Source organism: Ascaphus truei, chromosome 2 (assembly GCF_040206685.1).
Source record: "Ascaphus truei isolate aAscTru1 chromosome 2, aAscTru1.hap1, whole genome shotgun sequence".
Lineage (NCBI taxonomy): Eukaryota > Metazoa > Chordata > Amphibia > Anura > Ascaphidae > Ascaphus > Ascaphus truei.
In genome coordinates, this window is record NC_134484.1 from 315880861 (window position 1) to 315904451 (window position 23591).

General features: G+C 40.8%; 1 protein-coding gene across 6 annotated transcripts in view; it reads right to left on the minus strand.

Moving 5' to 3' along the window:
* COBL (cordon-bleu WH2 repeat protein) overlaps positions 1-23591 on the minus strand; it is a 431588-nt gene that overhangs the window by 293554 nt on the left and 114443 nt on the right. For 5 of the 6 annotated variants that reach the window (XM_075586505.1, XM_075586504.1, XM_075586501.1 and 2 more), the window contains exons 1-2: positions 15228-15443; positions 5064-5267 (exon numbers count right to left, since the gene is read on the minus strand). In XM_075586505.1, the coding sequence (XP_075442620.1) occupies positions 5064-5267; positions 15228-15403 (380 nt within the window). In that variant the 5' untranslated portion in view covers positions 15404-15443. Of the gene's footprint in view, positions 1-5063; positions 5268-15227; positions 15444-23591 lie in introns of those variants that run through there. The other variant, XM_075586502.1, reaches the window with a different exon arrangement.

The window sequence follows — 23591 nt, forward strand, 5'->3', positions numbered from 1 at the left end:
GATTGGATCCCAGCAGCCAATCCGATTCCCCCCCTGCTCCGATCCCCCCCGTTCCATTCACCCTCCTGTTCCGATTTCCCCCCTCTGATTTCCCCCCCCCGCTCCGATCCCCTCCGTTCCATTCACCCCCGTTCCGATTTCCCCCTCTGATTCCCCCCCTGCTCCAATCCCCCCCCTATTCCGATTTCCCCCCTTGCTCCGATTCACCCCCCCCGTGTGTGTATTTGCCTGTGTGTGTGAGTGCCTGTGAGTGTGTGTGAGTGGAGGGGAGCAGGGAAGGAGCTGCGGGAGGGAAGCTGTGTGTGTGGGGGGGGGGGGACCCTTCACTCAAACTACACCACCTCCCGCTCCAGTACAGACCGCAGGTAGCGGTCAATTGCCTTTCAGAGCGCGCGCCTGTCTGCAGTGCGGGCGCGCTGACTGAGGGAGCGGGGTCTTAGCCTTAGTCTCCAAGCCTTGGTCTATACTGCCGCAAAACATGAAGCTGTGTCTGTGCCTTAGATCTTTAACAGAGCTACGCGTACAGTTGCTTCTTTATCGTCATTTTAAAAATGTCAAGTAGGTGTCACTGCTTCCTTATGTAACATAAGCCATTTCCACATGGTTATGTTCTCTGAATGAAGTGTCACATAAATCTACCGGTTTATTTGTTTGCAGCCACTGTGCCTGTTTCTCTGCCACTCACTTCAAAGGGTTGAACAATGGATAGGTTGAAGAGGTCATTCATAGCCAGGGTGTCATGACATTCTGTATCAAAAAGCTCAACGATTTTAATGGTCACAAATGAGAATAGCATTACACATGGAGGGTTATTCCTTAAACTGTGATAGTGCTGATCAGGGCACTAGTGCACGGAAACTCCCATTGAAGTCAATAGGGCTCAAAGAGGAGGAGCACACCTGACATAACTGGGAGATATGCTAATGTGATATCGCCCAAGTGTGCTACTTTTTGAGCACAGGTAACTCTGGTAAAAGGGAGGTTTCAGGGGATATATATATAACACTTGGTACTAAACTAAAATAGATCTCTCCTTCTTGCCAAAACCCATATTTCTGGATCTAGAGTGAGCTAACACCACCTTTAAGTGAGACACGCGTTAAGCATATTCTAATGAGATAACTAATGGCTGTTGTTTTTGCATATAATTAGCTTTGTGGATTCCTGGTAAATTCAGGGAAAACAATGTCTGTTACCTACAGTATTTAGGTAATGTCACGTTATTTGCCTTGACTTAACAGAGCTTTGTGGATGTGCCCCCCAATGGCTAAAGCTATTCCTTTAAATTTAAGGTGTATGGTAAAAATGAGGGAATGTGGAGAACTTTAATTGTAGGCTACACGCTTGACAAGGTGAAGCAGGGGCCATGCAAGGCATGAATGACATCACAGATACAAAATGGCTTCCCCTGACCCCATTGAATATATTGAGATCTTGCTCTAGTTTTTATCTGACCAGCTCCTGTGCTGCACAGATGTTAGCAATGAGGCTACAATTGAAAAGATTGCATACAGATGATTACTGGGTTAATACATAATTTAAAAAAAGTATACTTGATTTGTAAAAAAAGATGTTCTTTGGACTGAACTTTTAAGTCCCAAACAAACAAAATGCAAAATGTATCTTTTCTCTTATCAGCACAATTATTATAAATCATAAACCAATCATTATGTTTCAATTTATCAACCTTCCCTTTTTCCCCTCTGCTTTTTACAGATCACTAATGTGATCCTCGCATAATATAGCAGGATCACGCACTTCTAGAGGCCCCACGCTTTTCCAGGCCCAACTTCTGTGATCACAGTTTAAATATTATTGTGGTTAAATTAAAGCTGCAGTTCAAGCTGCCGTTTTAAAAAAAATATATATATTTTTTCCCCATTCAATATGTGCATCAATACAATCAGTGACAAGTGATTAGATAAGCTGCAGATCGGTCCGTTCTCCTGCAATCGATCGCTTGCTCCGGGTTATTTAATTCAGTTCTTGCACAGCATTTTGGGCAATGTACAGTAGTCCTGGAATATGATTGACTGGGCAGTTACTAGACACAATTGGTGCACTGCTAGAGAGAGGGCGGGGCTCAGAAGGGGAAGGGGCTGTCACTTTGGAAATGCTTCCTACATTAGAAATATTAAAAATGTCTTTAAAACATTTTTTTAAAATGCTACAAGTATTTTCTCATAGTACAGAACTGATGTATTAAAAAAAACACACGTAGGATATTGCTTGAACTGCTGCTTTAACAACCACAACATTTAAACTGTGATTGCCGGGAGAGAGAGTGGGGCCTCTGTAAGTACCAGCATCTCCTACTATCACAAAAAGTCATGTGAGATTGTGACGCGAGGGCTGGCAAGCGGTCCCGCGCGTCATGTGACATTATCACATGACATAATCGGGGCACCGAGGCCCTGCGTTCACACATAGTGCACCGGGTCGCCGCCATACTCCCAGCCGGCCCTGAAAAAAAAATTGGCCTTCAAAGAGAGAGACAATACAAATACTAAAAAAAAACAACAAAAAAAAACACATGCATGTAAATGGAGAGGCTTGAAATATGATCTCAGGAATGCATTCATTAGATAAAGTATACACAACTCACACACTCTGTTATAGCCCCTGTAGCTGTAAAAAAAAAATGGATTTCAGCAGGCTCTTATTATAGGTACAATCAGAGCTACCGACAGCTTTCTGGGGGCTCAGGACTAGAGTTTTCACCAAGGTCTCCCCCTTGCAACACCACCCTCTTTCTCTTACACTTCTCTTCTCACTCACCTCCTCGCTATCTCACCCCTCTATTTCTCTCTCCCTTCTCAAACTCCCCCCTCTCATCCGCTCCCTCCCCCATGTATTTCACTAACCTCCTGTCTCATTCCCTCTCTCATCTCTCCCTCTCTACACCCACCACCTTGCCCCTCCCTCCATTACAGTTGGCCGCTCACTACCAACATTACACCCCACATCTCCCCCTTCCCTCTCTTACCACTCCCCCTCTTACACCCACACCCCTTCTCCCTCACTAACAACCCCCACCATCCTCTCTTACACCTCCCCTCTCCCCTTCACTTACAACCCCATCTCTCTACCCTCTTACACACCTACCTATCCCCCTCTCATACACCCTCCCCTCCATCTCTCTTAGGCCGTGCTTATAGTGCGCGCAACGGCAACGGATGACGTCGCCGCCGTCACCGCTAGCAAAAGTTCTAATTCGCATTCTGGCGACATCGCAGGCGCCCAGGTCTTTGATTGGTTCCGAGGCTGTCGCATGTGGCGACAGCCTCTGAAAAATCAAATTTGACCGGCTTCAAAAATTTGCGCCGCCAGTGTCGCTCCCGTTTACTATAAGTGCAATACATTTGTTTTGCCGCAATGTTGCGTCGCCGTCGCGTCGCTGGTACTATAAGCGCAGCCTTACACTCCCATTTCTCCACCTCCCTACTACAACTCAATTGACCCATCCCCTCCTCATACTCCATCCTTCCCCTCCCGTCCTCACATTGCATTCTCTGCTCCCCTCCTCACACTCAATCCCCCTCCATCTCAAACTACATTCACCCCCTCCCCACACTCAATTCCCCCAGAGCTGAGGCCTAACAGACAACAGAAGACCAGCAGCTGGGCACGGAAGTTGGGCCCAACCCGACCTCTGGTTGGACTCAACTTCCAGCATCAGCCAGCCGGGCCCGGGACAGTTGTCCCAGCTCTCTTCCCCTGTCCGTGCCCCTGGTTACAATGAGAATAGTCAGCTTGGGCTAGATTAACCCCTTTTTGTTGCCATAAATCCCATGAACAGGATCATGACCATGTGTTATTGGTGTAGCTATCACATGGTTAAAACTTTGCTACCCTACCCCCCCTATGGATGACCCTCCTCTTCCGTCCAGATTGTGTTCCCTGCTCCTTGAGAGCAGTGACTGAAATCTCCCCTTTAAAAAACCCACAAAACAAACCAAATATACCATAAGGACTATTAGGGTTCCGGCCCTTGTATTGCCCTGAGAACTTCATTAGAGTACTAAAGGGGTTATAACATATCTCTTATACAATAACACAATTCCTGTATGGTGTGAGCAGCACACCAAAACTGTTTAAAATGTAAAAATACATTAAAAAAAAAAAAAAAAAATTATTGAAAGTAAAAGATACAGTACAAGACAGCTAAAAATATTTGAGGCTGTCTTGGCCCCAAAATGAGAGGTCTCTTTTCAAGCGGCAGTCCTGTGTAGGGCAAAAGTGAAGGATAGTGGCATATTTTCTACGTTAAACATAACACAATTGACAATTTACACACAAAAAATGGACAATAGACTATATTCAAAAATCATTTTTAAATGTTAACTTTTTACAATCTTTATCTAATATCTGTAGCAATAAGACATTTTGTTAGTCATGAAAACTAGAGGTTTTTGTTTGTCCTGTATCTTTTGCTTTCAATAAAATATATCTACAGTAGATTTTCTTTTGGGTTGCTTAGTGGTGGGGCTGGGTGTTCTAGCACCCTAAATGGCTTTAATAGTTTGCAATTTGCAGTTTGTGTGACTTTTTCTGACAGTCACAAGAAACAGAATCTGCTTGTCATATTAAATACTAAATCTATTCCTCACTTAAAAAAACCTGATAAGCCCCCCTTTTATAATGAATTCTCTATTGAATTGTAAATAAATATACCACTTGTGAGCACATTCACATGTCTCAGACAGGTCTGCAACCCTGCTTTTCTCCATTGTCACTTAGCATACAGTGCTTCCACTGCAGCCACGGATTCTGAGTAATGACATGCAAATGAAAACGCACAGTGTCACCTCTGTAAGCTTATGCTTGCCATATTACACAGTACAGCCTGGGTTAAAGAAGTGTGTGTACCATAAAGCTGCCCACAGACAGCTGTTTCTACCTTTTGGGTCTCATCAGTGTGAGGATGGTTATCTCTGGCTTTGCAATGTGAAGCTACAAATTGAAGTTTCAATTTAATTGTGGATGACCCCAAGATCTATTTTCAGTGAGATAAAGAGAATTGGAAGCTTACACTTGACTGCTTGTTGCTCTTGTCCACTTACCTTCCATCGACAGTGGCCACTTTCTCTTGACCGCCAGGTAAAGATATTGTGAGATCCACCTTTCTATGCAGCATGTTCTCCTTAAAGTCCTCTGGGCTCTGGTTTCCAATCACATCTGACTCTGAAAATGACCTCTGCTTCATCGGTGGTATAGAAGCAATGGCTCTGATGGGTGGAGGGGGAGCCCGTGCCTTCATTTTTCTCCTAAAAAAAAGGGGGGCCATAGATAAGGGACAACTTATGATTCAACTTTGTATTTTTTAAATATTTAGATAAGCCCTTTTTTATACAGTACCATGTTATGATTGTTGGTAGGGGTTGTGAAGATGTATTGTCAAAGCATGGGTTCATGTTTGCAAAATTTTCCATCCCTTTCTAATAAACATGGTAATTTCCAGTGATCCACTATGGCTATCGTTTATCCAACCCCCATCCATGACCGCAAAATCAGAACTTAATTTCCCTAAAGGTTCCAAACGCACAGCTGTTAATATTGACGGTTCCACCACATTGTAGTGAGTAGATTAGTTCTGATTCCTGTTATCTTAACTGCTTTTCAATGTGTCAGATTCACTGTAAACTAAGTGAGACATGACAGTTCTACCCTGTAAAGTAGGGTAGTCAGCTTGTTGGGGACATTTTTGAAAAGGACAACGATGAAGCCAAAAACCAATTGATAGTGTGCTTGAGCACTAGTGAGTACATGTTTAATGGTAGTAAGGGATAACATTATAGTCAAGATCACAAGTTGGGCAATGAACTATTACACAAAGTTGACACTCAAAACTCAGCTGCAGCAACTTTTCCATTCTTTCACTTATGGCATTACAAAAACCTCATCAACAACAAAATCACTGAACTAGAACAGTGGTTCAAAAGCTTTTTTACACTGTGCATCCCCTGCTAGAAAATATTTGTTTCACAAATCCTCAAATAAATCTTATTGCCTACTCTCAGACAATTGCTAACAAAATAGTTTGACCGATCCCAGGCACTATAATGTCCTGAGCTTGTGAGGGGAACATACTCTTAATCAAACTCCAAACTGCACATACTGAGGTGCAGTGCCCGCACAGGTTCCGGAACCCACTAAACTGCCTGGAATCCGCCATTACATGCTTTTGGGGACCCCTCACATACCCTGGTTACCGAACGCCCTGTTGGGATTACTAGAATAATAAAATGGCAATTAGTGTTTTATGACCTGTCACCTTGATTACATAAAAGTATTTGCTACTAATTGACGTACTGTAACAGTTCATACTTGATGAAGAACGTGAGAAAAGTTATGCCATTTCAAAGGGTCTTAAAATAAATTAAATTGAGAGAAAAATAACACAGTCCCTTGGGGCTCGAGCACACATGGGGCTTCGCGACGCTGCATGGCTGCATGCACACGTCCACACCTCCATCTGCTGGTCAATGTGTGATCATCCTCAGCAGACGGAATAATCCGCGAGCGGGGGGCGAGGGAGTGGGCGGGCTGGCGGGCGGCGGGGGAGCGGGCAGGCTACGGATAAATAAATAATGTAATATTATAATAATAAATATGTGAGCATAAATAATAAATAAAATAATAAGCCCCGTCCCCCATCCCCCCTGTCACTCATCCCCCCCGTCACTCTTCCCCCAGCAATTTCAGCAGCCAATCAATGAAAACGTCTGGACATTGATTGGCTGCTGAAACTGACGTCACGCTGCTGCAGCCTGGAATCACAGTTTGGAAAGACTCCCGCGACTGCAGCAGCAGCGGCGACGCTTTGCAGCAAATGGTAGTTTCAACAATGAACACTACCATTGGCCGCCAGGGGTCGGTGATGAACGCGCACACGTCGTGTAGCGCGGTGTGTGCTCCAGCCGTTACGTCTTCTGCCTCACTGAATTGTTTAAAGTATTATTTCCTTTCTGTGCACCTTTTGTGTTTTGTACAGCTCAGTGCTTTTCCCCGTGTTCCTCGCCCATGGCTTAATGTAGTATGTTACTGACCCCTTGAGAGGAAGACATCACAAATAGATAACATCTGCACATGCATAAAGATTGAGATGGTTGCAAATGCTTAAGCTAGTCAGGCAATCATTGTGCATACAACCTCTAAAGCACAACCATGCATATAATTGGTCTAAAGGTGTTACTTAGGCAATGTGTTACATTTTCCTTTGATATACCCTGTGCCATTGACTACCTTATTACTGTATTCACAGATGTGGTCTCATTATATAAACATCCTCAAATACGCAAGTAGACGTGTAATTGGTCTCAGGTGTGTATTAAGACCATTGGGAGCACTTTGCTTACAGATGTGGCCCATGTCAACGCATCTGAATTTCTCTATGCATACTGTATCTTACGTGATATTAGTCCTATGTAAAACTGAAGAACTGATTATTTCATTGTTCATTTAAAAAAAAAACATATATTATCTAAACAAGTTAGAAAGACTACGCACCCTGCCACGTCAAATACAATCGTACACTCTGTCACTGTTTTTGTGGCATTTGCTAAACGTACTGGCTGTTTTACTAGGTGAAAGAGTGAGCAAGCATGGACAGGACCAGGATCCTCCCACCATGTGAGTTTTCGATTTGCTGTGGTTAAAGTTGTTGTTCATTTGTCATGAGAACTACTTCTCTCTGAGAGGTTGCGTACACCCAGAATCAAATACAGTGCAGTAAATGCCAGCCTGACATTTGTTAAGACCTGGTGCCCCAGTGTCTGTATGCGTGAAAATAAGAGGGGGGAGTTGACAACACAGTATATAATTCTGAGAGCTTCAAAACTGAGGGTAAAAAAAAACTGCACAGGATGCATTAGGGAATCATATTACAACCAATGTAATTTTCATGAGTGATAAATCCGGTGCAGAGTTTTTCCCAGCAGTTATGCTCGAGTTTTGCAGTTTGGAGGCTTTGAGAAAGGAACCTAAAAGTGTCATATTCATTTTCAGGTACTGTATGTGTGATCATTTTAGATGCCATAATCAAGTGCTGAGTCATCAATGGAATATCCCTGGCTTGAAATACAGACTCATGGCTGTATTTTGCCAAACATATACTCAACATAGGTGTGGATGACCAATTAATGATACCTGGGCTTTAGGGAGGAGCCTGCTGGTTATATTTAAGGTTTAGCCCTCTAAATCACATGTACAGGTTACCTCCTCCTATGGTCCTCTGACTTACGTATAATTACAATAGGCAGCACAATGACATGTTTCTCAATGTTAGGAAGTTACTCCCTGTACTGATATTGATACTCCCTGTCCTACTCATTTATATTTGAAAACATGGCCTGATTAAATGTACGCATATAAATGAGCACTTTATGTGTGTTTATATATATATCTATATATATATATATATATCTATATATATATATCTATATATATATATAGATATATATATATATATATCTATATATATATATCCACAACAAATGTAATCACACTATGTTGAAAAATCATTATCTTACCGATTTAGTGTGGTGATCCTGGCCTATCTAACGTGCAAGGAAACACAAATCACCTGGCGCTCTTGTGATAGATATACAAATATAAATAAGTATGCAATAAAGTGAAAAATAATATGTTATATGATAGTAATTAATATCGTGAAAAAAGTGAATATGTGAATAAAAATCAGTGATACTGTTTAACTATCTCACGCGCACCCTATCAAGAAAAGTAGATATTTTACTATCTATATAACATTAATTATCTTCGGATAATTTTTTTTATATATATATATATATATATATATATATATATATATATATATATACAGTATATATATATATATATACACACACATATACATACATTTGTGTGAAAAAGAAAGTACACCTCTTTGAATTCTATGGTTTTACATATCAGGACATAATAACAATCATCTGTTCCTTAGCAAGTCTAAAAATTAGGTAAATACAACCTCAGATGAACAACAACACATGACATATTACACGTGTCATGATTTATTTAACAAAAATAAAGCCAAAATGGAGAAGCTATATGTGAAAAACTAAGTACACCCATACTGCTTCCATAGGAATTAAGATGCTAAGTAGGAGACAGGTGCTGTTAATCAAATGCCCTTGATTAATTGATCATCAGCAAGTGTGACCACCTCTATAAAAGCTGAAGTTTTAGCAGTTTGCTGGTCTGGAGCATTCAGGTGTGTGTTAACCCAATGCCAAGGAGGAAAGACATCAGCAATGATCTTAGAGAAGCAATTGTTGCTGCCCATCAATCTGGGAAGGGTTATAAGGCCATTTCCAAACAATTTAAAGTCCATCATTCTACAGTGAGAAAGATTATTCAAAAGTGGAAATCATTCAAGACAGTTGCCAATCTTCCAAGGAGTGGACGTCCCAGCAAATTCACCCCAAGGTCAGACCGTGCAATGCTCAGAGAAATTGCAAAAAAAAAACAAGAGTTACATCTCAGACTCTTCAGGCCTCAGTTACCATGTTAAATGTTAAAGTTCACAATTAGAAAAAGACTGAACAAGTATGGCTTTTTTGGAAGGGTTGCCAGGAGAAAGCCACTTCTCTCTAAAAAGAACATGGCAGCACGGCTTAGGTTTGCAAAGTTGCATCTGAACAGACCACAAGACTTCTGGAACAACGTCCTTTGGACAGACGAGACCAAAGTGGAGATGTTTGGCCATAATGAACAGCTCCACGTTTGGCGAAAACCAAACACAGCATATCAGCACAAACACCTCATACCAACTGTCAAGCACGGTGGGGTAGGGGTGATGATTTGGGCTTGCTCTGCAGCCACAGGACCTAGGAACCTTGCAGTCATTGAATCGACCATGAACTCTTCTGGATACCAAAGTATTCTAGAGTCAAATGTGAGGCCATCTCTCCAACAGATACAGCTTGGCCGAAATTGGGTCATGCAACAGGACAATGATCCCAAGCAAACCAGCAAATCTACAACAGAATGGCTGAAAAAGAAAAGTATCAAGGTGTTGCAATGGCCCAGTCAAAGTCCAGACCTCCGCCAGATTGAAATGTTGTGCTGGACCTTAAGAGAGCTGTGCATAAACAAATGCCCACAAACCTCAATGAACTGAAGCAACGTTGTAAAGAAGAGTGGGCCAAAATTCCTCCACAACGATGTGAGAGACTGATAAAGTCATACAGAAAACGATTACTTCAAGTTATTGCTGCTAACGGTGGTTCTACAAGCTATTGAATCATAAGGTGTACTTCGTTTTTCACACATGGCTTCTCCATTTTGGCTTTATTTTTGTTAAATAAATCATGACACATTGTAATATGTCATGTGTTGTTGTTCATCTGATGTTGTATTTACCTAATTTTAAGACCTGCTAAGGAACAGATGATTGTTATTATGTCCTGATATGTAAAACCATGGAATTCAAAGAGGGTGTACTTTCTTTTTCATATGACTGTATATATATATATATATATATATATATACAGTCATATGAAAAAAAATATATATATATATAAATATATGAAAAAAGAAAGTGTACGCCCCATAGCGTAAAATTGTATGACAATTTAACAGTTGAAGGGGAAAAGGTGCACTCACAAGGGTAAAAGTTAAAATAACATTTAGTGAAATGTCCCCCTTCCCACATAAAATCTTTTATGCAATTTTACGTTTTACTTCGTATGTGGTTCGTCCATTTGAAAGCAGCCATGACCTCCTTCACCAGAAGCATTTTCTACCTTGAAAAAATCACCTATGAACATTTATGGGACAGTTTTGTTGCTGGTTTGTCTGCATCTATATTCCCATTTCACTATGTTTGTATATATTCTATGTTTTTTTTAATTTGATGAGATAGATAGATAGATTGATAGATAGATAGATAGATAGATAGATAGATAGATAGATAGATAGATAGATAGATAGATGATAGATAGATAGACCACACTTAGTTAAGTTATGATGGGTAAAAAAAGTGACAAAATCCCTCCACAGTAAAGCATATACAGTAGCAAATGGAAATATTACTGTATGCTCATTTGTATGTCTTAGACAGGTCTGCAACCCCGCCTTTCACCATTATCACCAAGCACACAGCACTTCTACTGCAGCAAGGGATTTTGGGAAATTACATGCAAATGAGCGCACAGTCCCACCTTTTGCTTCAAAACCATATAATGGGACCAATTAGGTACAAGAAGTGCGCTTAAAGATAGCTGTTTAATGCGTTATTACAATTTATGTGCTGCATTATACTGGGCTTGGCGCTCCTATTTATATATATATATATATATATATATATATATATATATATAATACTGAGTTAAGTTATGGTGAGTAAAAAACGTGACAAAAACCCTCCACAGGAAAGCAAATATGCAAATATAGCTGTATGCTCATCTGCATGTCTTAGGCAGGTCTGCAACCCCGCCTTTCCCCATTATCACCCAGCATACAGCACTTCCACTGCAGCAAGGGATTCTGGGAAATGACATGCAAATGAGCACACAGTGTCACTTTTTGCCTCAATAACCATTTTTAACATGGTTTCCTATATATATATATATATAAAACACAACAAAGATGCTGCAGTCAAATCATCTCTGAATGACCTGATAATACATAAAACCAGACATCAGGGTGAGAAATACCCTTTGGCGGTGCTACCGACCCAAGGAGAATATAAACCCAAAATGAAAAAGGAGGGTCACAAAAATATGTAATGAAAAAATAGAAAAATGGACTTTATTAGCAATGCATAAGTAAAACACACAAGACAAACTCAAACACATACCACATATAAAATTAACTGCTGTAAAGTAAAGCTGATAATATCTAAACACAAATAAACCCCTAAACTGGAAAGACCAAACATCAAGAGTTCTAATAAAGCATTACAAAACAAGGGGAAAGAAAATTCCCCTAGTAATGTGACAGAGATCGGCCGATCAAAAAGATAAATAAGAACTCATAATTAATGGACAAGCCAGAACACATAATAATTCATCAGAAACCTGTAAGTCAAACAGCTGAGAAAAAACACTCTATATGCTGCATAAAATAACACAGAAAAAATATTGGTAGGGGAAAATTAGTGTAACATACAGCAAAAATACCTAAATGGCTAAGAAAAAAGTAATCAATAATGTGAACAGAGCCACAGAGGTAAATGAAAAAAGACCCGGTGAGATGCTGAGATAGGTAGATAATTCCTAATGCTGATGGTACACTACAGACATGTAGTAAGCAGGGTAGGGAGGAAGTCCATGTGTAGCACAAAGTGCAGTCAGAACAGACCCCCAATGTTCCAAAGCAATAACAGGATAAGCAGTGGTCAGGATCGGACAGCCCAGCAACATTAAACACTACAGGCATATAGTAAGCAAAGCAGTGAGGGAGTCCAGCGATACAGACCAGTGTCAGAAGTCCCAGCATCAATAGTATCGTAAGTGAAGACGTGACAGCCCACACAATGCACACGGGTCAAGGGGTAGTGAGGGTTTGTCACAGCTCCGCTCCGACGGCCGTTTCGCCGTGAGGCTTTTTCCGGGAGCGCTCCACTTACTGGGCTGTCCGATCCTGACCACTGCTTATCCTGTTATTGCTTGGAACATTGGGGGTCTGTTCTGACTGCACTTTGTGCTATACATGGACTTCCTCCCTACCGTGCTTACTACATGTCTGTAGTGTACCATCAGCATTAGGAATTATCTACCTATCTCAGCATCTCACAGGGTCTTTTTTCATTTACCTCTGTGGCTCTGTTCACATTATTGAATCCTTTTTTCTTAGCCATTTAGGTATTTTTGCTGTATGTTACACTCATTTTCCCCTACCAATATTTTTTCTGTGCCTGTCATGTTAATGTGCTATTTTATGCAGTGCTTATCCATAGTGCTTATGGAGTGTTTTTTCTCAGCTGTTTGACTTACAGGTTTCTGATGAATTATTATGTGTTCTGGCTTGTCCATTAATTATGAGTTCTTATTTATCTTTTTGATCGGCCGATCTCTGTCACATTACTAGGGGAATTTTCTTTCCCCTTGTTTTGTAATGCTTTATTAGAATTCTTGTTGTTTGGTCTTTCCAGTTTAGGGGTTTATTTGTGTTTAGATATTATCAGCTTTACTTTACAGCAGTTAATTTTATATGTGGTATGTGTTTGAGTTTGTCTTGTGTGTTTTACTTATACATTGCTAATAAAGTCCATTTTTCTTTTTTTTCATTACATATTTTTTGACCTTTTGTGACCCTCCTTTTTCTTTTTGTGTTTATATATATATATATGTAGAAAAATATATGTAAATATATATACACACATATCCATTGATATGATTAATTTAGATTCAAAACAACTGGATCTGTTTCATACATTCAGGAGTGTGTCATTAATACTCCTGCATACAGGTCGAAGAAGCTGAGACGCCGTTGTTCGACCCTTTTCATGACGGGCATCCCTGGCAGTCGAGGAATCGAACCAGTTATGTCCAAGTCAAAGACCACAGGACGTTGTCTTGAACATTCCATACTACCAACAGCAAACAATTTGATGCAATAATGAACGTAAAATATATATTGCACAATCGGAATATACCGTAAAGCGATTAGTGGGTTTAAAAGTGTCTGGATCAGGGGTAGCCATCCTCAAGGGCCACCAACAGGTCAGGTATTAGTGATATCCCTGCTTCAGCACAGGTGGGTCAGTCATTATGAATGCCCACTGACAGAGCCAACTTTGCTGAAGCAGGGATATCATGAAAACCTGAACTTTTGGTTGCCCTTGTGGACTGTAGTTCCACCCCTGGTCTAGATACTCTACACATCCACTCTCACCTTGGCAAGGCCTCTAAAGATGCTCCCACAATACTTTTAACTGCAACAAAAGATGGAATGGTACAGTACTGTACATTCCTAATTGGCATTAAGAATGTTGGACTGGTATCCTAACAGATAACATTGCTTCCCCTTTTTTCAGTCTGGCTGCAGCTAATATGAATCTTGCTGTTGGATAATGTTTAGCTGTATGTGAAGTAGCCTCCAGTCACTTAATGGAATTTCTTTAACAGAAACATATATTAACTTAGCTCGACATACAGTAAATTCCAACCCGCTGCGATAAAAGAAAACCTCACAATCTATTATCTAAGATAAGGAATAAGTGCATATATTAAATTGCAGGCTTATTTATTGATTGTTATTATTAATTATAATTTAAAATGATTACTATTAATACTTATTCTTATACAACACATGACCTATAACACTGGACCCCGCGCATTACAAAATGTAAAATAATATAAGATTGGTTAAATAGATGCAACCTTAGGTAAAGAGTTTTGTTGAATTACATATCCAGGGCTTAGCTTATTAAAAAAATGGTGTGCCATTTTTAACAATTCCCCGCCATGACGGCTTACAGCAAATTACATTTGTTTTGTGATAATAACAAAAAAGAAACATTTTAAATAGTCATTCTGAAAATAGTGTATATGAAAGTTCATCTTCATTTTATTTCCCACCAGAAAGTGTTATATGCAGTAAGAGGTGAACAATTCACTTTAAATGAATAATGTTCAGTGGCAATTTTAGTGCGTTTTCCCTTCATTGTCTCTCCTTTATATGTATCAAAGTAACTGCTTCTGTAGTTTCGACCTTGATCTTGACTACCGTAAAGATTTGCATCACATATGTTAACGTTAATAAATATGTTTCTTATGCTTGTTACAGAAACAGTGCAAAGTAATACATTTCTGATACTCTGCCAGTAGTTAACACAACTTACACAAAATCATCTGTTTAATAGCAATGGTAAATACATTATTTATTTTATAAATAAATAATGTATTTACCATTGCTATTAAACAAGGATTTATTTTATAAAATGGCGAATCTTGTACTATATAATTCTCTCTCTTCCTCTATCTATGAATATGTACATTCACAGTATATTGTGAACTTTAATGTTTAATGCGCCTATTGAAGGAAAACCCCAATGCCTTTTCTGTAAAATGTTGCATACTGTACATGTTGATGCTATAAAGCTAGAAATACACAAAAATCAGCACCCATGCAAGTTACATACACAACAAAAAGCAAAACTTCAGATGCCAGAAGACACCAAAAAAGAGACGCATGAGGTCTCTTGGCAGCATGTGCATAAACTACGTACCAAATAACAACTGAAAACAATACAAAATATTTACCTGGATGTCACGGTATAGGTTCCAAAATTGGCTTGTATGCCTTCAGACTGCTTTTCTTGGCCCTGAGACAAATCTCTTTGAGAGGAAGATACTTGCTTTCTGCCAGAGAATGATGGCACAGAAGCGTATGTAAAACCATAATCCTTTGCAGTTTTCCACGTTACCATACAAGACATTGCAGCACTCAGCTACGCTAGCAAGTCAAAGTTCTCTGAACCTGCACCTCTGGTGGTTATTCATTAATATACCGTAGGTATGATGATGTAATGTAATTATACACCAGCCCTCAAAATCCTCAGGCAGTAGCACGGCTCTAATGTAACACTGTATGAGTAACTTGCTTCTTCCTAATGATTTGAATGACATTGCTGTGGACCAATTTTCCCAACCCATGATTTCTTAAGTATTTTTGTCAATGTTGTATTATATCACAGCATGAAAAACTATACTTAAGTCCCACTTAGATGGACCCATAAAAATGTATTTATATACTGTACTTAGCACTTTCTATACTGATATCATACATCATTGTACTGTATGTGTTATATTTGAAATTCTTCATTGTTGTAAAATCCTCTAGTTTTATTATCGAAAAGTTTTAAAAAAAATGGTGCATTTCCTCATATTTAATATTTTCTAAAAACGACTTCATACTGAAACTGAGACACAAGCATCAAAACTTTGGCACCTCTGCTGTCCTTTTTTTCTCAGGAAAATATGAGCCCCTAATTATTCTGGGGGTGCGTTATACCCATCAATATTTAATTTGCTTTTCACAAGTATTTTTTCCTAAGTTGTCAAATATATTAAATAAAATGTAAATTAAGAAACAGCCATGTACTAAGTGAGATTTTAGCCAAATTGATATTAATTAATTAATATTAATGTTGTCTGGACATCATGAGCGCTGGCACACGAGGGGTCCTATGAGATTTAAGGTACGTTATGCTATAAATGCTTGTTTTTTAAAGATGAAAAGTGAGTTTGGTCATGAAATTTAGGGCAGAAGTATTACTGGGCATCATAGGCATCAATGTAATTTAATAATTTAATAATAGAGATGTTAAACCTTTTTTTTGCTGAAGTTCATGAATCAAACAGAATTTGACAAAAACATTTTGCCAGCTAAATTTGGAAAATACGCAATTTTGTTTCACAAGCATTAAATGTCAATGTGCTATATACTGTATATCCTCTCAAACGCACGTTCAAACAACAAGTAGCAAGACACCTATGCCAAAATGGATCACATCTGAGATACCTGGGATATATCCTAATATGATATGCAAAGTATATATAAATTACTAATTAGCATATATCCCACATGTGCTCGTTTTTAGGTTAACCTAAGTTGACAAAGAAGCCCCAATGCATATTCAATATGACAAATTAGTTCATTTCTATATGTAAGTCTGGGTTATTAAGTTAAGTCCTACGCTATCAATGCTATACTGTCCTTTTGTATTTCCTCCACTGCAAAGAGAAAAGAGAAAACAAAACCATGATAGTGAGTATCTTTGTTTGGTTTTCTCTTTTCTCTATGCAGTGGAGGAAATATAAAAGCATACAGTATAAAACTAGTACCGTAGGACCTGCTGATAGGCTCTACCTTGGTTGCAGGCTTGATATGTTTTGATGACGAGAATTGGAGCGCAATTCTATGTAATACAATAATCAGGGCCGGCCTTAGGGCAAAGCGAGCAAGGCAGCCACCGTGGGCCCCGTACCTTCAGGGGCCTCGCACTTCCTCCTCTCCCTCCTATTAGCACCGGGATCCAACTTTCACCCGGCCGGAGGGGGGAACTGGAGGGAGCGTGGGCCCCCCCTCCTCTAGTTCCCCCCTCCGGTCGGGTGAAAGTTGGATCCCGAAACCGACAGGAGCAGGGAGTGCAGGGCCCCCGGACCAGCAGAGTGATAGGCATGTGTGTTTTTCCCTCACCTTTCTGGTGTGGGACATCATATGAAGATGCATTGCCATTGAAACTGGGACGTCACATGATGCCGTGATGTCACTTTGCCATGGTAACGTGACATCACGTGACGTCGAGACGGTGCCGGAGGAGGGCTGCTCGTCAAGGTAAGTCCTCTTTTCTTTTTACAGGGGGGCCTTACCACCAGCCTAAGGTCAGCCCTGCCAGGGTAATAGATGCACTCACAAGTTGGATGAATAAAACTGGCATATATTGCACTCAACCTGGGCAATCAGCTGCAGGATGTCTTGAAAATATGACATCCAGCTTCAAAGTGGGGGGAAATGTCTTGAACCCATTGGTGTTAAAGGGATATCCAGGGTGGCTGTACACTTATAGCTATATCAGATATTCTCTCCAGTGGTTTATGGAGAGAAGAAGAAAAACATTGACATATTTTGGACCAAAAAAAAGACCTGAATGGCCCATACTTATGAGAAGAAAAAACATATAGAAATGAACTACAGTAAATACTTTGTCATATTGGATGTGCATTTGGGGCTTCTTTATTTACTGTTGTATATTGGAAGTTATTTTCCCAGTAGCACTCCAATTGGCACAATTTAATATATAAGTATATAATACTGTAGGTCTGGGGTTTGAGTTTGTCTATGTCTAATTGTAAATTGTTTGGGAGGTATGTGGCTCTTCCTCTTAGCTTAAGCCCACACAATCCTGCCCCTATTTAATCAGCATGTCCCAGCACACATGTGAAAGCAGCAGTCCAGTGAGATGTCTTTCCCCAGGAGAAAGGTGATAATAACCTTCGCTACAGCATTGTGTGTTGGAAGTATACACTGGCGACACACTTTATTCGAGCTCGGCTAGTCCCACAAATTCGGGTATACCCGGGTGTATTGAGGTTTGTGACTGTTTTCTGCCCGAGTGCATTGGGTTATTTTCCAGGCAGGGATTGAAGCATTTTATTCCCGCTGGCTGCAATACTGCACAGTATATATATATATATACTGCATTACAATTCATGAATTTATGCCATCTGGTAGTCACGTGAAGCATTGCAGCCTATTAAATCCTAATCATTATCATTTAACAGATCAGCCGCCCGTCAGCCAGGCATGAACCCAGGCTGGGAAGGCAAATGCAACGGGGCTTGTCAGAGGTGAGGAGCGGCGCATTCCAGGTATCTGCCAGGTACATACTGGGTATTTGCTCGAATAAAGTGTGTCGGTGCAGTATATGTATATTTTTTTATACTTTAGTGTAGGAACCTGCTAATAGTCTACCTGGACATGGTTGCAGGCTTGATAAGTTTTGACCAACACTGTGAACTAAATGACCCATACTTATGAGAAGAAAAACATATAGAAATTAACTAAATAATTTGTTATATTGGATGTGCATTGGGGCTTCTTTGTTTACGGTTTTATATAGTATTTGAGGCCACTTTTCCAGTAGCACTCCAATTGGCACATTTAAATATATCAATACTGTATATAATACTGTGGATCTGGGATTTGAGCTCACTAAGATTGTGTATGTCTAATTGTAGCATACAGTAAGTTAACGCCTCGTTAAAACCATAAGGGAGCTTCGTGGATCTGGGCCAGAGTAAAAGTTGGACAGATTATAGATGTGGCACACATAAAATGGCAGCACACAGAGGAAAACCATAAAGTCCATTACATGGTATGATTTGTACTGATGTTTGGCGTTTCTCTGGGTATTTTAAATCACGAACACATTTTTGTTACAGGGCTGGTAAATGCACTCTCCCACTAGCGATGGATAACTGCATTTGTCTACCTGCTGTTTGTCCAGCGAGTATCAATGTGCACTAGGTTCACAGCACTTCACTTTCTTACGCCACCCAATGAATCCTGTGTGGTTCAAGGATGAAGCTGAAAGATGTTTGTGGATACCAGAGTATGCTGACATGCAAGAAGGTTAAGTGAATAAAGGAAGTTATAGAAAGACAGGGTGATTAGCAGAGGGCTAATTAAGATTTGCATGGTGGCGATGGGGTGGTAGATTTTAGAGGGTGCTTAGGGGAGATTGGAAATGGAGTGCCTAGGGGATTCTGGTAGGGTGGTGCTGAAGGGAGATTGACAGTGGGAAGATAGGGGGTAATAAGGGGAGATTGGCAGAGGAATGTTTATAGAGATTGGTAGGTATATTGTGGGTAGAGTCTGGGGGGGGATTTGCAAAGGTGGCAGGGGAGAAATAGAGGTTGCTGAGGGGAGATTGACTAGTTAGAGATACTGGCTTCAAATTAAGGAGAGATGATGAGTAAGGGGTTATTGGGTGGTAGAAATTGGAGATGTTCGTGGGAAGGGTAAATTAAGATGTTTGATGGTTGGCCAGAAGATGGAAGGGAGGTTTGGGGGTCGGCCAGAAGATGGAAGGATTGTTTGGGGGTCACCAGAACATGGAAGGCAGGTTTGGGGGTCACATGTGAAAATAGGTAAATTCTATTAGTCTAAGGGACTAAGACATGCAATAGATGAAGTTGGAATGAAGGGAATAGTGGGGTTATAGAGATTAAAGTAGTAAGTAATTGGTAGGGAAATTAGGCATATGGTAGAAGAGTAGATGGATGAAATAGATGGGGTACAGAACGTACAGAAAGTAAAGCATTTAGAGAAGAAGGGCCAGGGGTAAACAAAGGGAATACAAAAACAGAGTATACTCATCCATACAGAAGAACCATTATTCATACAGTATACAAAGGGGGGAAAAAGTACAAAAAAGACTTATATGCAGGTACATATAAACTAATTTAGCCTGCCATGTACATATTCTGGCTCACTATTGATATTATGCATGTATTGCTATTCAATCCCATTGGAAATTTGTGATATACAGTACTGACACAAGTAATAGTGTCATATACTATATTATAACTTTGGTTAACTGCACTAGCTGCTAGCATTTCCCCCCACTTACAATGAAGGGGAGATTTGTGGAGTGACAATAGGATGATTTACATCAGCGGTGCGCAAACTGGGGGCGCAAGATTTTTTTGGGAGGGGCGCGGGCGGTTGTAGAGGTCTCGCGCTCTTCCCCAAGGCATTTAAATTAAAAACCGGGGGAGCGCGCGAGGCCTCTGCAACCTCTACTTACCGGGATTCAGCCGGCTTCAGGATGCGTGACCAAGGCAACGTGGCATCCAATGACGCCACGGAGTCATGTGACGTCACGGTTGCCCTGGTAACGTGACGTCAAATCACGCTGCGGTCACGTGACATCACACGACCCCACAGCGTCATTTGATGACGCGAGAGGTAAGGAGGGGGTGGCCCTGATTTACATAAAAAATGTATAATAAAGACATCATATCTTTTCCCGCTGTCTTCAATTTCTTTTTTTTAAACAGTGCTAAATCTAAGGTGGCTTGAATTGCTCAGGTTAACAAATCAGTGTCTGCTAAGAAACTTGATTAACAGGTTTCTTCCAGATAACATGTGATGCACATTGGGAAAAAATGGATAAGTGGTAATGCATACTTTTAGTCAGCCTGATACATATCCCACAGCATGAAATGAATGCATATAAAAGCTATGATTTAATACTTCATTGTCATAAAACTTTAACTATTAGTAGTATCAGACAGTGTCTTCATTAATGACAGACATACCAATTGGTCACAGATGACAAATTGCACGATGGTACTTGTACCATCAGAGCTAACATTATGTTTGACTTCTTGGTCTCAAAGACTACTTGATCAATTGTAAAATGTCTAAATGTTTAGAAAAATTTTCAAAATCTGGCATTAGCCTGTGTATCAAATACCTTTTGATAATTTTTAGAAATGTTATGTAATCAAAACATCTATTTTTTTTATATTTACTTTTGCCCCTATTTAATATGCTGTAAAGTTATCTTTCCCTTGCTTGGAAAGATTTTAGCCCATTCAAATCAAGTAGAGATTAGGGGTTTTAATCTGTTTACACCAAAACGACCATTGGAGATGATTTCGACCAGAGATCCCCATAGACTTCGACGTACAGTATACTGAATAAAGCCCTCAATCTATTTATTTTGAATGGGCTGAAATCTTTCCAAGCAAGGAAAAGATGACTTTACAGCATATTAAATAGGAGGAAAAGTAAATATCAAAAATAGATGTCTTCAATAAATGATATTTCTGAAAAGTTGTTGGGGAAAAATAGAAACCTCGGAGACAAAAAAAACAGTTTTAAGTCAAATGTCCTGTATTTTGAAATAACTACTTCTCTGCCAGTGAAACTGCTGCAACACATTAGGCTTGTAATATAGTACGCGAGTTTAGTTTATATAGGGCAAGCGGTGACGCACGCGGCTAGGGGGCATGGCTGATATCACAGTGTTAGGCCGCACTGTGATTGGCTCACAGCATCATGTGGCGCGGCAACAGCGCGAAAATACAAATTTCTTGTATTTCCTCTGATCTGCCGCGCCACCGCTCACGGCGGTGCGCGCAAGCGTCACAACTACAGCAACGTCAGCCTCACACAGGCAATTATCATTGACGTGCGTGCGCACGGTAGCATACGCGCGATATTACGGGCTTTACTTGTTTTTAAAACAATTGGCTCAGTAGGAGGCATTGCCCCATTGCCTGTGCTGCACGTGCGCCTGCGAGGCAGGCGGCGCGTGCAGCCGAATTCCCCGGTCTGCAGTGAGCTGCAGGGGGAAAGACAGGGGGGCGTGACGGGGCGCGGCCATGACATCAACCGGCAGGTTCGCCTTCATTGGCTGAATCACCGGGGGGGGGGGCGTGGCCGAGCGCTCCGTCACCTGTGTCCATCTCAATTTTCGGGTCTAGAAGAAAAACTTGCCGTGCAGAGTGGCGCCCCCCTCGCAGAGGGCCGGGCCCCATTGAGAGCCAGTGGGGACCAAGCCTTAGGCATAGCACAGAGGTACGTATCTCGGGAAGCAGGGGGTTCCTGGAACTGAAAGTAGTAATTTTTTTAAGCTGCTTGGATTTTTTAAAAAACATTTCACATTTTTTATGGTTTGGATTAATTTTAGTACTACTTAAAATAATTTACTAAGCCTTCAACTACATGTACCTCCTCCTTACTATTTTTAATATAATTGCAATGGATGAACCCTTTGAGAAATGGAGTGGCTGGGCGCACCAGAGTGCTTTTGCCCCTCGGCACATTGTGGGTATCACAGCTCAGGAACAATCACATGATCGTAACGTCACTGATGACACAAACTGAAGAGGAGGAGGAGATCCTTGTCACATCACGGTCTGCGCTTACCCCTCCCCTAGAAATCGAGCAAAATGCCCATGACATAGTTACTACGTCATGGGGCCCCTGCAATGCCAGACAACATGAGGAGGTAGCTACGTCATGGTGCTCTCAATTTATATTCTCAAGTCTCTCCACTATTATAAGGTCCGGCAGTACATCATAGCACAATACTGTATTTTGTGAGCGGATCCAGAACTAAGGGACTTAATCATATATCCATACTGTACTTAGAATGCAGAGTATAGTTACGTTTGGGTTTTTTCTTTGAAGCAAAGTTCCCCTGAGTACAGCAGGAAGTCACCAGCAGTTTAACAAACAATAGAATGAAGTACTGGATTTTACTTGTTAGGCTAAGTCCCCGCTAGCGCTGATCGGGCGGTGCTTGCGGCGGGGAATTACATATATAGATATATGTAAGACCCCGCTCACGCTGTGCGCGTGCACACACGCTCAGCCGCGATCGGCGCTTAGGTAAACAAAAAACCTATACTTACCCGCGCGCTCAACTACCGGCAATGCTCCCCTTCCCCGTGCACGCGTACAAGCAGGACACCGGTCACCAGCGGGGACGTAGCCTGAGGCTGCATCAATACATTGTGGAGCAGAGCTGAGCCGCGCGGACGCTGATGCTTACCTGATCAAGCATGAGCGATTTCATGCCCATGCAGGCGAGCCAGCGTCCGCGATCGGGAGGCGGGGCAGTGGCATCGCTGGGCCAATCGCCCGCGACGCACCGACGTCACGGCGCCGTGATGTTGACGCTGCTTCACGCTGATTGGATGTTTTCAGCCGACAGCTCGCTGAAAAACAGCTTTGGCTGTCGCTGAAAAATCCAACTCCTGAGCACGCCTGAGGTTAATCGCGTGAGCACCCTCTAAAGACATCCTCATTGAGTAATAAACATGTTATTGTTTAGCAAAAGCATTCAATAAAATGATCTGAAATATTATACAAATTGTACATGACACAGCAAGTAGTAAAGGAAAATAAATGCAACTACAAATTTGGTAGAAAACTAGGCCTCTTCAACTAGTTCTCCAATGGGACCACATCAGAAGACAGTTAGGAGTAGAAGGTCAACAAGTTAAGTGTTATGTAATTATAGAGACATTTAAAGAATTGAAAATTACTATATTTCAAAATGTTTCAAGCATTTATAAAATCTGTACCACATTACTTTATCTCAG